This window comes from Symphalangus syndactylus, chromosome 11 (genome assembly GCF_028878055.3).
Source record: "Symphalangus syndactylus isolate Jambi chromosome 11, NHGRI_mSymSyn1-v2.1_pri, whole genome shotgun sequence".
NCBI lineage: Eukaryota > Metazoa > Chordata > Mammalia > Primates > Hylobatidae > Symphalangus > Symphalangus syndactylus.
The window spans coordinates 53,226,374-53,240,619 of NC_072433.2; the positions used below are offsets into that span (position 1 = coordinate 53,226,374).

Here is a 14,246-nt window from a genome sequence, read left to right on the forward strand (position 1 = left end):
GATGTATAGGAGAGACGTTTTTGGCTGGAGGTAAAGGGCCACTTTCCATCTTCCCTTCAAATCACTCAACTGCCTCCCTTCTGTTTTTCTAACTGAAACATCCACACGGCCCAGGTCCCTTGCTGGTGAATCGCTTGTCCCGTGTGGCCCCCAGCTCAGTGCCAAGCACCATGATGAACTTTATGCCAGGATGGTGGCATAATAACAAGAATGACCTTATTGTGGGCAGCAGCTCTTAATGTGGGACCCCAACGTGCTCTTCAATCACTCACTATATGCAGACAGTGTGCCCTTCGACACATCCTAGGACTTGTAGGAAACGCTTGTGAGTACTGGTCACTCCAGAGACCTTTCCAGGTGGAAAAGTAGCCACTGGCGGTTGTCCCTTCTCTATTCTATGCCCCCTCCACCCGACAGCTCCACCAGCTTCCCATCGGCACCAGCCCTGAGAGTGGAGTGAGCAGATTAAGAGGTCAGGTTACTCCCAAGAGAGGGATATTCACAACCCTACTCTGGTTAACTTCTTGTCCTGGCCCCAGGCCTCAGGGCTGGCCAGGGTCCACCGTGGTAAAGGGACCCCATCGGTGTCATCCTTCAGGACTCACATCCAACTCACATCCACAGAGGCTTTTTTTTTCTTAGACCTTTGACATATTTCCCAAGAGCGGTAGATGCATCTTTTTGTGCGTGTTTTAATTTATTAACACAAAAATTTAAAGTACATTTTTAAAAAAAATAATCGTGTCGTGGCATTTCTTCAGTTACTATATTCGTAGCCTCAAAAAATAGAAGTGGTTGGGTTTCTTCTGCCCCTGGGGCTGGGTGAGCTGCAGCCGCATCGGGGCCGTGTCCCTCCCTAGAGGGCGCTCCTCCCTCCCAGCCAGCAATGCTGCCCAACGCGGGAGGCCAGCTGTGCAGAACCCAGCATGCAGGCATCTCACTCCCAACTCAGCCTGGGAAATCGGAACTGAGACCCCCACCATGAAGCCCTGAGCTGATGCTGACAAGACATTAATTCACTGGAAACGAGGGTGATGGGGGCACAGAGCCTCTCATGCTGCGCGCCCTGAAGCCCACCCTCTGGGATGGAAGGGGACTTCTCACGCGAAGCTGGAGAGTTCAGACATTGTCCTGAGGGTAACGGGGAGCCGTTGAAGACAGGTGGGGATGAGCAGCGTGTTCAGAACGGTATTTTAGAAAGATCGGGCTGGGTGAGGTGGCGTGTGCCTGTAGTCCCAGCTACTCAGGAGGCTGAGACAGCAGAATTACTTGAACCCGGGAGGCGGAGGTTGCAGTGAGCCGAGATCACGCCATTGCACTCCAGCCTGGGTGACAGAGCGAGACTCCGTCTCAAGAAAGAAAGAAAGAAGAAAGAGAAAGAAAGAAAGAAAGAAAGAAAGAAAGAAAGAAAGAAAGAAAGGAAGGAAGGAAGGAAGGAAGGAAGGAAGGAAGGAAGGAAGGAAGGAAGGAAGGAAGGAAGGAAGGAAGGAAAGAAAAAAGAAAAGAAAAGAAAAAAAGAAAAGAAAAGATCATTCGTGCCCCATGGGGGAAGGGAGACTGAGGCCTGGGGGTATTGTCCATGTATTTCTAGTAGAAAATGCAAATCAAGTCCTTTGGGGAACACAGCAGGGCCCCTGTCCTAAGGGTTTCCAGTTGGAACTTGACAAGACAAAGGCCCCTTCCCAAGCAAGGTGTTTTCTCCCAAAGACAGGAAGCAGGCTCATCCCAGCCTCTCTCGGTGGTGCAATGGGTCCTCCCCCTCAGGCCTGACAGGTGAGGGTAAGTAAGTGGGGAAAACTCGCGGGGGAGAGGAAGTCCAAGGCAAAGAGGGGATCATTTCTCACTGGGCGGGCTGGGGGTCTATGTCCCGTTTTCTGGGGCAATTTGTCCATTTGCCTCCTCCATCATTTCCTTGTACTGACGCTTGAAGAAGCCAACCTGGGGGGAGGACGAAGAAGAAACTCAGGAAGTCCATTCAGTGGAAGAGAAGAAAAGAGATGACTGAGGGGGTGGGGTCACTATTTCTGGAATCCTTGCTAGGTTCAAAGCACTGCACTAGGAACTTCACATGCATCATGTCATCCAGATTTAGCCAAACTTCTTTTCTTTTTGAGATGGAGTCTCACTCTGTTGCCCAGGCTGGAGTGCAGTGGCGTGATCTCGGCTTACTGCAACCTCCACCTCCTGGGTTCAAGCAATTCTCCTGCCTCAGCCTCCTCAGTACCTGGGATTACAGCCACTTGCCACCATGCCCAACTAATTTTTGTATTTTTAGTAGAGACGAGGTTTCACCGGGTAGGCCAGGCTGGTCTCTAACTCCTGACCTCAAGTGATCCACCTGCCTTGGTCTCCCAAACTATTGGGATTACAGCCATGAGCCACCACGCCCAGCCTAGATTTAGCCAAAATTCTGTGAGCTGGGGTAGAATCACCTTCACATTGAGAAATCAAGGCCCAGAGTGGAGCAGACACTGGCCTATGGTCAAAGACAAAAAGAACCCGTGGTGATGTCGATATTCAAACCCAGGTCTGTGCTTTTATATGATAATCTGCTGTCAAGGGAAACACATAGAATGATGGAGAAGAGCAGGAAAGAAAGGGAGAAAGATTAGAGGAAGCCTGGGAATCACAAAGTAGGGGGCCACCAGGGACAGGTGACATTGCAGGTGGGAGGCAGTTTCTCATATGAAGTGACCCAGTAAGAATGTGCCTCTGCCTTCAAAGTGAGCTCCTTCTCACTCTGCAAAAAGAGCGGGACCAGATGCTGGTTATGTCAAGAGTGGCATAAAACACTCACTTTGTACAGTACCGCTGTGATGAGTGCCAGCAGCAGCAGGCCCCCAATGGAGCTGCCTACGATGAGGGGGGTGGGGTTGTGGACCTCGTACTTCTCCACCACCGTTGTCGTCTGAAGTGGAAGTGACCCTGTCAGAGCGCTCCCGTCCTCCTGCTATCCCAGACTCCTCCCAGGCTCCCCAACCTTTAACTCCCTCCCCTCCTTCCCCAGGCCCTGTTCCAAGAGGTGAGACACAGCAGCACCTGTGCCCTTAGGGACAGCTCTCCTGCCCAGAGACCTTCACCCACCTCCCCCCAGGCTTGCAAACCCCCACCCAGCACCACAGATGTAGACCTAGGGGCCCTCTTTCCAGCCTCGTCACTGCCCCCCACACGGTCTCTACCTGAGCTCTCATAAATGCCTCCTGTCCTGGAAGCTGGGAGTACACGGATATGTTGAATGTAATTTCAGCCACACTCACAACCGACACCTTCTTCTGCGATGTCTGCCAAGGGGTGGGGAGAAACCTGTGGAACTGGCTCCGGGGGAGGCTCAGAGCTCTGGGGATGCCCTGGCTTGCAGATGGGCACAGACATGCCAGGTCCCGCCTGAGTCTGGGGCAGGGGCTCTGTCGTTGCACCCACACACCTGGCGGACCCAGCCAAAGCTGAGGTTGCCCTTCAGGGTGAAATCCAGCTCCTCCTGGACGCTGAAGGAGGGGACGTCACAGCGGAACCGCAGGCAGCCAGCAATGGAGCAGTCCTGGGGGCAGATAAATAGCATGGGGCTGAGAAAGATGAGTGTGAAGGTGGGAGGCAGCATTACACGGTGTGATTTGAGGGCAGCAGCCATATCCGAATGCAAGAGGGTACTTCAGCAGGATGGATGTGGAACATGAACTCCTGGGTTAAATTCCTCTGATGTGTGGCCTACAGTGAGGGCTGGCCCAGAGCCCTCCTCACCAGCACGGGATTCTTCTGAATGTGCGCCAGGAAGTCAGATGCTGGGGGTGCAATTTTCTCTGAGGAGCACCAAAGGGATGGGTTCTGGGGGAAAATGCAGAGAACAAGTGTCTTAGCTGGGACATCAAGGACCCACATGGAGCACAAGGAATCCAGGTAGAAAGGACATTCGTGGAGGAGCCACATGCAGTCCTTGGGTACCTGGGGGTGGGAGACCTCCACATCCATCCACACAGCCTCCTGGTTCAGCTCCACAGGCACCCAGAAGTTGATGCTGACAGGCAGGTCCCTCTGTCCCAGGTTATTGACCTGCACAGAGGGCACTGAGGGCAGAGCCCACGCCGAAGCCCACATCCCTCCCCAGTCTCCGGCTCCCAGCCTCCCACACCAGCCCAGGCTCCTGCGTCTCCACCACCTGCCTGGTATCTGTGCATGGCCACACGGCTTTCCTTCTCCTCAGAGTCTGAGAAGTTGAGGTACTTGGTGAATTGTTCGTGGCTGGAGAGAGAAGAGGCATAGGTGGATGTGAACTACCACGGGGCATCTGCAGAAGGCATTGGCTACAGCATGAGAGGACAGGTGGTCGGCGGGGCCTTGGCATGTCCTGGAATGAGGGCTGTGGCTGAGTTAGGTTATAAGAGAGCTTAGAGGCCAGGCGCGGTGGCTCATGCCTGTAATCCCAGCACTTTGAGATGCTCAGATGGGCAGATCACCTGAGATCAGGAGTTTGAGATCACCCTGGCCAACATGGTGAGACCCTGTCTCTACTAAAAATACAAAAATTAGCCGGGCGTGGTGGTGTGCATCTGTAATCCCAGCTACTCGGGAGGCTGAGACAGGAGGATTGTTTGAGCCCGGGAGACAGAGTTTGCAGTGAGCCGAGATCACGCCACTGAATGACAGAGCAAGACTCTCTCTCTCAAAAAAAAAGAGAGAGAGAGTTTAGAGGCCAGGCACAGGGCTCACGCCTATAATCCCAGCACTTTGACAGGCTGAGACAGGCAGATCACCTGAGGTCAGGAGTTCAAGACCAGCCTGGCCAACATGGAGAAACCCCGTCTCTATTAAAAATACAAAAATTAGCCAGGTGTGGTGGCGGGTGCCTGTAATCCCAGCTACTTGGGTGGCTGAGGCACGAGAATTGCTTGGAGTCAGGAGGCGGAGGTTGCAGTGAGCAGAGACGGTGCCACTGCACTCCAGCTTGGGCAACACGATGAGACTTGGTCTCAAAAAACAAAAAAAGAGAGAGTCTAGAAAAGCACGGCTGGGCTTCAAACAAGTGCTAATTGGCTGAGTGCAGTGGCTCACACCTGCAATCCCACCACTTTGGGAGGTTGAGGTGGGAGGATCAGTTGAGGCCAGGGTTCAAGATCAGCCTGGGCAACATAGCGAGACTCCATCTCTCCAAAACAATTTTTTAAATTAGCCAGGCGTGGTGGCACACATCTGTAGTCTCAACTGCTTGGGAGGCTGAGGTGGGAGGCTCGCTTGAGCCCAAGAGGAGTTCAAGGCTGCTGTGAGCTGTGATCACACCACTGCACTCCAGCCTGGGCAACAGAGCAAGACCTGGGCTCTTAAAAAAAAAAAAAAATGAGTGCAAAGAGCTCATAGCTGCCTGTAGAGGAGGCTGCCGGTGGGGCTGGGTAGTCAGTGCAATGAACGGAGCAGAGAGCTCTGCCACTGACTGCAGGAGAGCAGGGGCCAGGGCCTGCCCCTCCGCTTTCCTTCCAGCCCTTTGTGGGGATGTAGGATGCCAGGGCTTTGTGGGACTCAGCACAGGGGTGGCCCAGGCTGACGCTGTTGACCAAATGCTACTGAGCATTGCCCCTTCCCAGTCCCCCACATCCCTCCCCGGGGGCCCTTTTTTCCCATTTCCTTGGCTTTTCCGGGCCTGGGGCTTGGAGGTGAGGGAGGGCCCACAGCAGACTCTTCATGAGGTCTCAGTTTAACACCTCCTGAGCCCTTTTTGGGCACAAGCCTGGAGACCTGGTAGGCAGCTGGGACCATCACACAGGTGGCCGGTCTCACCACTGCCTCACTGCTTCACTCTTCTAGCACCTGTCCTCTAGCTGGCATAGTCCAAACGCCAGCCCACCACGCCTACTGTGAAGCCTCATTCCTCCTCTGCCAATTTTTTGTAGAGCTAGGGTCTCACTATATTGCCCAGGCTGATCCTGAGCTCCTGGCCTCAAGCGATCCTCCCACCTTGGCCTCCCCCAAAACTGCCCCAACCTGGCACTCCCTGTGCCCTAACCCACAGAGTCACATCTGCCGTGTGTGGCCAAGCTGTGGACCACACATGCCTAGAGGAGGTGACCCCTGCCTGTGGGTCCCCTGCCAAGGGCTATGAGAGCCTGGGGCACACCCCAGCACATGAGCTCAGAGCGTGCACCTGGCTGGGAGCCTCCACGCATGCAGGTGCAGGTGAGGGTGGGAAACACCAGGCACAGGAGAACATCCAGCAAGGCACACCCCACAAGGGCGAGGGTTCATGTCTGGTTTGGATCACACGTAATGGGGGCTCAGTAACTCTTCGATGAATGTCAAATGAATGTATGGAAAATAACCACAGCACCCTGCCTGGCACACAGCAAATTCGAGGAAAGCATTGGTTGAAGGAAGGTGTCTGCTGAAACACTTGACCTTTTAGTTTCAAACACCTTATCTCACCATCTCACCCTCTCTGACAGCGTTTCAAGGCCCTTTTTTTTTTTTTTTTTTTTGGAGACAGAGTTTTCCTCTTGTCGCCCAGGTTGGAGTGCAATGGTGCAATCTCGGCTCACTGCAGCCTCCACCTCCCGGGTTCAAGTGATTCTCATGCCTCAGCCTCCCAAGTAGCTGGGATTACAAGCGCCTGCCACCACGCCCAGCTAATTTTTGTGTTTTTAGTAGAGATGGGGTTTCTCCATGTTGGCCACGGCCAGGCTGGTCTCAAACTCCTGACCTCAGGTGATCCACTCGCCTCAGCCTCCCAAAGTGCTGGGATTACAGGCATGAGCCGCCCCACCCAGCTGGCCCTATATTTTTATCCAGCTTCTCCCTGACATACAGCCTCTGTGGCAGGCAGGCCATCTGTCCCTATCCTTCCCCAAGGGTACTAGGAAGAGGAAGAGGGGCTTCTAAAAGCCCTGCAGTGTACAAGTGTATTCCCAAGACAAGAAGAAATGTCCTGTCCAGATGCCAAGGGCCCCTCGATGCTGTGGACCCTTCCGTGTTAACTGAGGCCTCTCCTCACAAGGGGTCCTAGCCCCATCTCGGAAACCCACATCCCCTGCGCCCCTGTAATACAGAACCACAGTGGCCCTAGATGGAATTCGGGCTTGGATGCTGCTCCCCAGTGAGGCTTAGAAGAAGATCAAAGGTAGGGACATGTCTCATATCTCCTGGGGAAGCCAAGAGAATCTTGGTGCTTTTGAGAAAGGCCTCAGTAACCTCTATTAAAACTGGGATATAATGATAATAACATCACAATTATTATTATCATAACTAGCCCACAATAAACACTTGTTGACAGCCAGACATGATAGTTCACGCCCAGAATCCCAGCACCTTGGGAGGCCGAGGTGGGTGGATCACTTGAGGTCAGGAGTTCGAAACCAGCCTGGCCAACATGATGAAACCCTGTCTCCACTAAAAATACAAAAATTAGCTGAGCGTGGTGGTGCACGCCTGTAATCCCAGCTACTCCAGTGGCTGACGCAGAAGAATCGCTTGAACTTGAACTTGGGAGGCAGAGGTTGCAGTGAGCCAAGATCACGCCACTGCACTCCAGCCTGGGCAACAAAGCAAGACTCCATCTCAAAAAAAAAAATGGGCAAAGGATACCAACAGACACTTCTCAAAATAATATATATGGTGTTTCAGTAATAACACATTAACAAAAAAGTAAAATAAAGAGAACATTATACAAGCGGCCAAAAAATGTATGAAAAAATGCTCAGCCTTACTAGTCATCAGAGAAATGCAAATCAAAACCAAAATGAGAAACCATCTCACACCAGTCAGAGTGAATATTATTAAAAAGTCAAAAACAGCAGATGCTGATGAGGCTGCAGAGAAAAAGGACCCTTACACACTGTTGGTGGGGAAGGAAATTAGCTCAGCTACTGTGGAAAGTAGTTTAAGTTCTCAACAAACTTAAACACAGAGCTACCATTTGAGCGAGCAATCTCATTAGTGGATATATCCCCCCTTTCCCAAAAATAAATCATTCTACCAAAAAGAGACATGCACTCATATGTTCATTGCTGTGCTATTCACAATAGCAAAGACATGGAATCAACCTAGATGCCCATCCGTGGGATAAGGAAAATGTACATACACACGGTGCATATACACCACGGAATACTATGCAGCCATGAAGAGAATGAAGTCATGTCCTCTGCAGTAACATGGATGGAGCTGGAGTATAATCCTAAGCAAATTAGTGCAGGAACAGAAAATCAAACACCACATGTTCTCACTTACACGTGGGAGGTAAGCAGTGAGCAAACATGGACACAAAGATGGAAACAATAGACACTGTGGTCCACTGGAGGGTGCAGGGAGGGGCATGGGTTGAAAAACTACCTATTGGGTTCTGCATTCACTGCCAGAGTGGTGGGATTTGTACCCCAAACCTCAGCATCATGCAATATTCCCATGTAACAAATCTGTACAGGTACCCCCCAATCTAACATCAAAGTTGAAATAAAAATTTAGAAAATAGGCTGGGCATGGTGGCTCATGCCTATAATCCCATCACTTTGGGAGGCCGAGGCGGGTGGATTACCTGAGGTCAGGAGTTGGAGACCATCCTAGCCAACATGGTGAAACCCCGTTTCTACTAAAAATACAAAAATTAACTGGGTGTGGTGGCACACACCTGTAATCCCAGCTACTCAGGAGGCTGAGGCAGGGGAATCACTTGAACCCGGGAGGTGGAGGTTGCAGTGAGCCGAGATCATGCCATTGCACTCCAGCCTGGGCAACAAGAGCAAACTCTGTCTCAAAAAACAATAATAATAATAATAATAGAATCAAAGATAAAAGGAAATAAAAACCAAAACAAAACAAATGTGTTGACTGGTAAGTGCTGCTGGCAGTATTATCTACCACACAAAACTTAAAACATCTCATGTTCAGCTGCTGCAGGGGGTGAGATCCACCCCCATCAGGGTCAGAGAAAAGAGCCTTTTTTCCTGCAGTGGGGTACCTGCTGACCTGCTAGCCACAGTGTAGACGGCGTACTTCACCGGGAGCTCCAGCTGGAAGCTGGTCTTGCTGGTCCTGGGAGTGTTGTTCTCACTGGAGAAAGAGGAGAGACCCAGTTGCCAAAGGCCCCAGAGGAGGAAAATGGGGTGTGAGGCTGGAGATGAGGGGCACTGCCCCTGGCCTGGCCCGGCTCACCTGCTCACATTGGCTGTCAGAAGCAGCCGGTCTCCCAGGACAGCCTTGGGGGAGACGTCAAAGGTAGCCACGAAGGTGATCTGAGGAAAAGGAACTGAGAGGTCACAGAGCAGTAAAGACAGGGTGGGGCAGGGGAGTGGCGAGGGGACAGAAGCCAGGCTGACCTGGGCACCACCACGGAAGATGAGGTGGTTGATTCTGCAGCTGGTGCTCCAGGTGCCCTGGCTCCCAGCTGGGGCGCTGTCACATGTCAGGCGCAGGGAACGCAGCTGCCTTTGTTTCTAGGCATGAGAAAAAGTAGAGGAGTATTAGTTGAAATGGAAAGCAATGGCAAAAACCACAATTACTTTTGCACCAACCTAATATAACAGCATTCCAAAGACACGCCAAGAAGTAGTGATGAAGCTTCCTGGAGCCCACCTTAAGCTTATGTTTTTGTTTGTTTGTTTGTTTGTTTTTTGAGACCAGGTCTCACTCTGTCACCCAGGCTAGAAAGGAGTGATGCAATCACAGCTCACTGCAGCCTCAAACTCTGGCCTCAAGCCATCCTCTTGCCTCAGCCTCCCGAGTAGCTAGGACTACAGGCACACACCACCACCATGCCTGGCTAATTTAAAAAAAATATTTGTTATAGATGGGATCTCACTATATTGCCCAGGCTGGTCTTGAACTCCTGGCCTCAAGCAATCCTCCCATCTTGGCCCCCCAGAACACTAGGATGACAGGTGTGAGCCACCATGTCCAGCCAAGGCTACGTTTTTAAAAGCTCCCCCATAGCTATCTGGTCAAACTTTCTTCCAAAGTAGAAACCTCAAATGTATTAAAATGTTCACCTTTTTATTGTTATTTTAAAGGCCTCTTATTATGGAAAATTTGAAACACATTCAAAAATAGAGAGACTGGAAAATCAACCCCATATAACCATCACTCATTTTAAGTAACCAACATTTTTCTACTCTTTTTTCTACTATGTTCTCTTTCTGAACACTTTAAAGCACATTCCAAACACCATATTGTTTCATCTAGAAATACTTCAGTGTATACCACCAACAGATAAGGATATTTTAAATGTAACCACAGATCCAATAAATCACAGCCAACAAAATTAACAATTACTCCTTAATATACCAATATACTGGTCATGTTCTATTTTCTTAGATTGTCTCCAAAAATGTTATTTTACAGCTCATTTGTTAAAATCAATATTCAACAAAGGTCCACCCATTACATTTGGTTGATATGTCTAGGAGCACTTTCATTGACAGTGATCACCCCTCACATGCAAGAGATGGCCTTTCCTGCTGTGTTCTTTTCTACGTTAATCAAAATGCGCTTCCATTGGGAATATTAGACTAAGAGAGACAGCAGAAATAACAACCAAACATCATGTGTGGACCTAGTTCGAATTTTCATTCAAATAGACCAGAAGTAAAAGATATTTTTGAGACAATTACAGAATTTTGACTATGATCTTAATACCAAGGAATCACTTATTTCATTGGGTGTGATAACAGTGTTGAGGTCATATAAGAGGTCCCCATTGTTCAGAACTATAGAGTGTGTCTTTGTCTGTTCCCTGCTGCTATAACAGTTTACCGCAAACTAGGTAATGTATCAATAGAAGCTTTGTGGTTCTGGAGGCTGGGAAGTCCAAGAACATGGCACCAGCATCTGGTGAGGGCCTTTGTGCTGCATGTGCAAGACAGCGCATGTGAGGGTGAGAGGGAAAGGGGGCCAAACTCATCCTTTAATTAGAAACCCACTCCTGGGCTAGGCTCCGTGGCTCACACTTGTAATCCTAGTACTTTGGGAGGCCGAAGCAGGTGGATTATTTGAGGTCAGGAGTTCAAGACCAGACTGCCCAACATGGTGAAACCCCATCTCTACTAAAAATGCAAAACTTAGCTGGGCGTGGCAGTGGGTGCCTGTAATCCCAGCTACTCAGGAGGCTGAGGCACAAGAATTGCTTGAAGTTGGGAGTCAGAGGCTGCAGTGAGCCAAGATCGTGCCACTGCACCCCAGCCTGGGCAACAGAGCAAGACCCTCTCAAGGAAAGAAAGAAAGAAAAAGAAAGGAAGGAAGGAAGGAAGGAAGGAAGGAAGGAAGGAAGGAGAAGAAAGAAAGAAAGAAAGAAAGAAAGAAAGAAAGAAAGAAAGAAAGAAAGAAGAAAGAAAGAAAGAAAGAAAGAAAGAAAGAAAGAAAGAAAGAAAGAGAAAAAGAAAAAGAAAGGGGAGGGAGGGAGGGAGGGAGAGGGAGGGAAGGAAGGAAACCCACTCCTGAAATAACTAATCTACTCTTGAGATAATAGTATTCATCCATTCATGAGGGCAAAGCCCTCATAACTGAATCACCTTTTAAAGGTTTCACCTTTCAACACTGTTACATTGGGGATTAAGTGTCCAACACATGAACTTTGGGTGATGCATTCAAACCATAGCAGAGTGAATAACGAGGAGTACAATGACCCTCATGTCTGAGATTTGTTTTAAAATACTTTAGCAGGTCAGGCACAGTGGCTCATTTTTGTAACTCCAACACTTTGGGAAGCTAAGATGGGAGGACTGCTTGAACCCAGGAGTTAGAGACCAGCTTGGGCAGCATGGTAAGACCCCAACTCTACAAAAAAATAAAAAAATTAGCCAGGCGTGGTGGTGTGTGCATGTGGTTCTAGCTACTCAGGAGGCTGAGATGGGAGGATCTCCTGAGCCCAGGAGGCCAAGGCTACAGTGAGCTGAAATTGTGCCACTGCACTCCAGCCTGTGTGACAGAGCGAAACCCTGTCTCAAAAATAAAGAAAGAAAGAAAATACCTTAGCAAAGGGGAACAATTGATGAAACAAACGTGGCAAAATGTTGCTAATTGTTGAATTTAGGTGACAAGTTTTGGGGAGTTTTGTTGAACTACTTTCTACTTTTGTAAATGTTTTAACTTTTTCTTAATAACTTTTTTTTTTTTGAGACAGAGTCTTACTCTGTTGTCCAGGCTGGAGTGCAGTGGCACAATCTCGGCTCACTGCAACCTCCGTCTTCCGAGTTCAAGCACTTCTCCCGCCTTGGCCTCCCCAGTAGCTGGGATCACAGGCGCCCGCCACCACACCCAGCTGATTTTTGTATTTTTCATAGAGATGGGGTTTCACCATGTTGGCCAGGCTGGTCTCAAACTCCTGACCTCCGGTGATCCGCTTGCCTCAGCCTCCCAAAGTCCTGGGATTACAGGCATGAGCCACCACTCCCAGCCATAATAACACTTTTGTTTAAAAAATCTGGTTCTCTTTGACTCCCTGTGGTCCTAGTTCTGCATTCTAAAGCAGAGATGGGCAAACAACAGCCACTACCTATTTTTATAAAGTTTTACTGCATCGCAGGTATATTCATTCATAAACTCATCCATGTCAATGGCTGCTTTCATTCCACAACACCAGAGGTTAGCAGCTGTGACACAGACCACGTGGACCACGAAGCTGAAATATTTACTATCTAGCCCTTTATAGAAAAAGGTTGCCAAGCCTTAATGTAGAGTGACCAATAAATTCAACCCCTTGCTTCTACAGAACAGTGTTTTAAAATATTTGAAGGCTGAGATATGTTTTCCTTTAAAAAAGGAATATTGATATAATATGGAATAGAAAGAAATTTGGGGAGGTTCCCGTCTGTCTCCACATTAGTGGCCTCTCAGGAAATCATTCCTGATAGTTAGTGTCCTTAAACTGTGATGCCCAAAGTTGCACACCACACGAGCGGAGGCGTGCCCCAGATGGCACTACCACCTCCAAGCCCAGCCCAGGTTCTGAACCGCATGGGAATCTACACTAATGCCCAGCCCAGCCTCCTCCTCCTTCCCCAGAGGGAGCACCTGGCCCTCTGCCACGTAGCGGTAGGACAGTCCTGCCGGGTGGGAGAAGGTGATGGTGGTTCCGTAGGAGTCTTCCCCGTCATTCCACACCATCACTTCTGTGTTCAGCTCCAGGTTACTCCCCACCAGCAGGGTCTTCAAGCTGGGTATCAGGGGAGGGGAAGGAGAAGATGATTCTGTGACTGAGGCTAGAAATGGTCTGGGATAAAAGGGTGGGTGGGGATGTGGGAGACAGACAGGGGACAGGACACCTGGGTTCTTCTTCTTCCTCTTTTTTTTTTTTTTTTGAGAGACAGAGTCCTGCTCTTTCACCCAGATTGGAGTGCAGTGGCGTGATCATGGCTCACTGCAGCCTCCAACTCCAGAGCTCAAGCAATCCTTAAGCTTCAGCCTCCCAAGTAGCTGGGACTATAGGCATGCTCTACCACACTCAAGTGATTTTTTTGTTGTTGTTGTTTTGTTTTGTTTTGTTTTTGTGGAAATGGGTTCTCGCTCTGTTGCCCAGGCTGATCCCTAACTCCTAGCCTCAAAAGATCCTCCCACCTCGGCCTCCCAAAGTGCTGGGATTACAGGCGTGAGCCACCGTGCCAGCCAAGACACCTGGGTTTTGAGTATAGAATGAGACAATGTTAGGGAGAGCCAGAGACAGGAGTCCCAGATTCCAGGAAGGAGGCTGGGGCAGTAGGGCAGGTCTAAGGTGGGGGCGCTCACCCTGGGAAGCTGAAGGAGATGCCGAGATCGTCCTGGCAGATATGGTCAGCTCCACAGTTCTTCTCAAAGGGTAGCTGCGTGGGAAGGCAACGGGGGGTTTTCTCCAAAACCCAGGCCTCACGCTGTGCGCCCTCTCTGGGAGACCCCAGCGCCAGGACTCACGGAGGCCGTGAAGTATCTCTGAGCATCGGCGGCCAGCATAGGCCGCAGGTTTCTGAAGGCAGGGAGGGGCTTGCCCACCAGCGTGAAGTTCAGACGCAAGGTGATGGGGGTCACAGAGTCCTCCACGCAGGTCTGGGGGACGGGTGTGGGGGACAGCGGAGGGTAAGGGAAGCACTGTGCAGAGCTGCGCTCGGCCCCATCCACAGTTCTTATCCTGCCCCTGCCCAGCTCCCACGCGGCTTCCGCTTCCTCCAGGGCCTGCTCAGCGTCACCGCTTTCAGGAGGCCTCCCTGACACCCTCTCTGTTCTCTCCCCTGGTTTGTCTTTGTTTTTTTCCTCCTCCCCCCAGACCTCCCGATCAGCAATGACTGTTTTGGCCACCCCTATGCCCCTGG

General features: G+C 50.3%; 1 protein-coding gene across 11 annotated transcripts in view; it reads right to left on the reverse strand.

Annotated features, from left to right (window-relative positions):
* Positions 1 to 678: 678 nt before the first annotated feature.
* ITGAX (integrin subunit alpha X) overlaps positions 679 to 14,246 on the reverse strand; it is a 29,898-nt gene continuing 16,330 nt past the window's right edge. For 5 of the 11 annotated variants that reach the window (XM_063611912.1, XM_063611906.1, XM_063611910.1 and 2 more), the window contains 13 exons: positions 13,852 to 13,983; positions 13,690 to 13,763; positions 12,979 to 13,120; positions 9,291 to 9,407; positions 9,127 to 9,206; positions 8,941 to 9,024; positions 4,158 to 4,236; positions 3,940 to 4,047; positions 3,739 to 3,822; positions 3,425 to 3,538; positions 3,180 to 3,281; positions 2,798 to 2,908; positions 679 to 1,938 (listed from right to left, as the gene is read on the reverse strand). In XM_063611912.1, coding sequence (XP_063467982.1) covers positions 1,861 to 1,938; positions 2,798 to 2,908; positions 3,180 to 3,281; positions 3,425 to 3,538; positions 3,739 to 3,822; positions 3,940 to 4,047; positions 4,158 to 4,236; positions 8,941 to 9,024; positions 9,127 to 9,206; positions 9,291 to 9,407; positions 12,979 to 13,120; positions 13,690 to 13,763; positions 13,852 to 13,983 — 1,305 coding nt within the window. In that variant the 3' untranslated portion in view covers positions 679 to 1,860. The remainder of the gene's footprint in view (positions 1,939 to 2,797; positions 2,909 to 3,179; positions 3,282 to 3,424; positions 3,539 to 3,738; positions 3,823 to 3,939; positions 4,048 to 4,157; positions 4,237 to 8,940; positions 9,025 to 9,126; positions 9,207 to 9,290; positions 9,408 to 12,978; positions 13,121 to 13,689; positions 13,764 to 13,851; positions 13,984 to 14,246) is intronic. The other 6 variants (XM_063611907.1, XM_063611909.1, XM_055297845.2 and 3 more) reach the window with 2 other exon arrangements.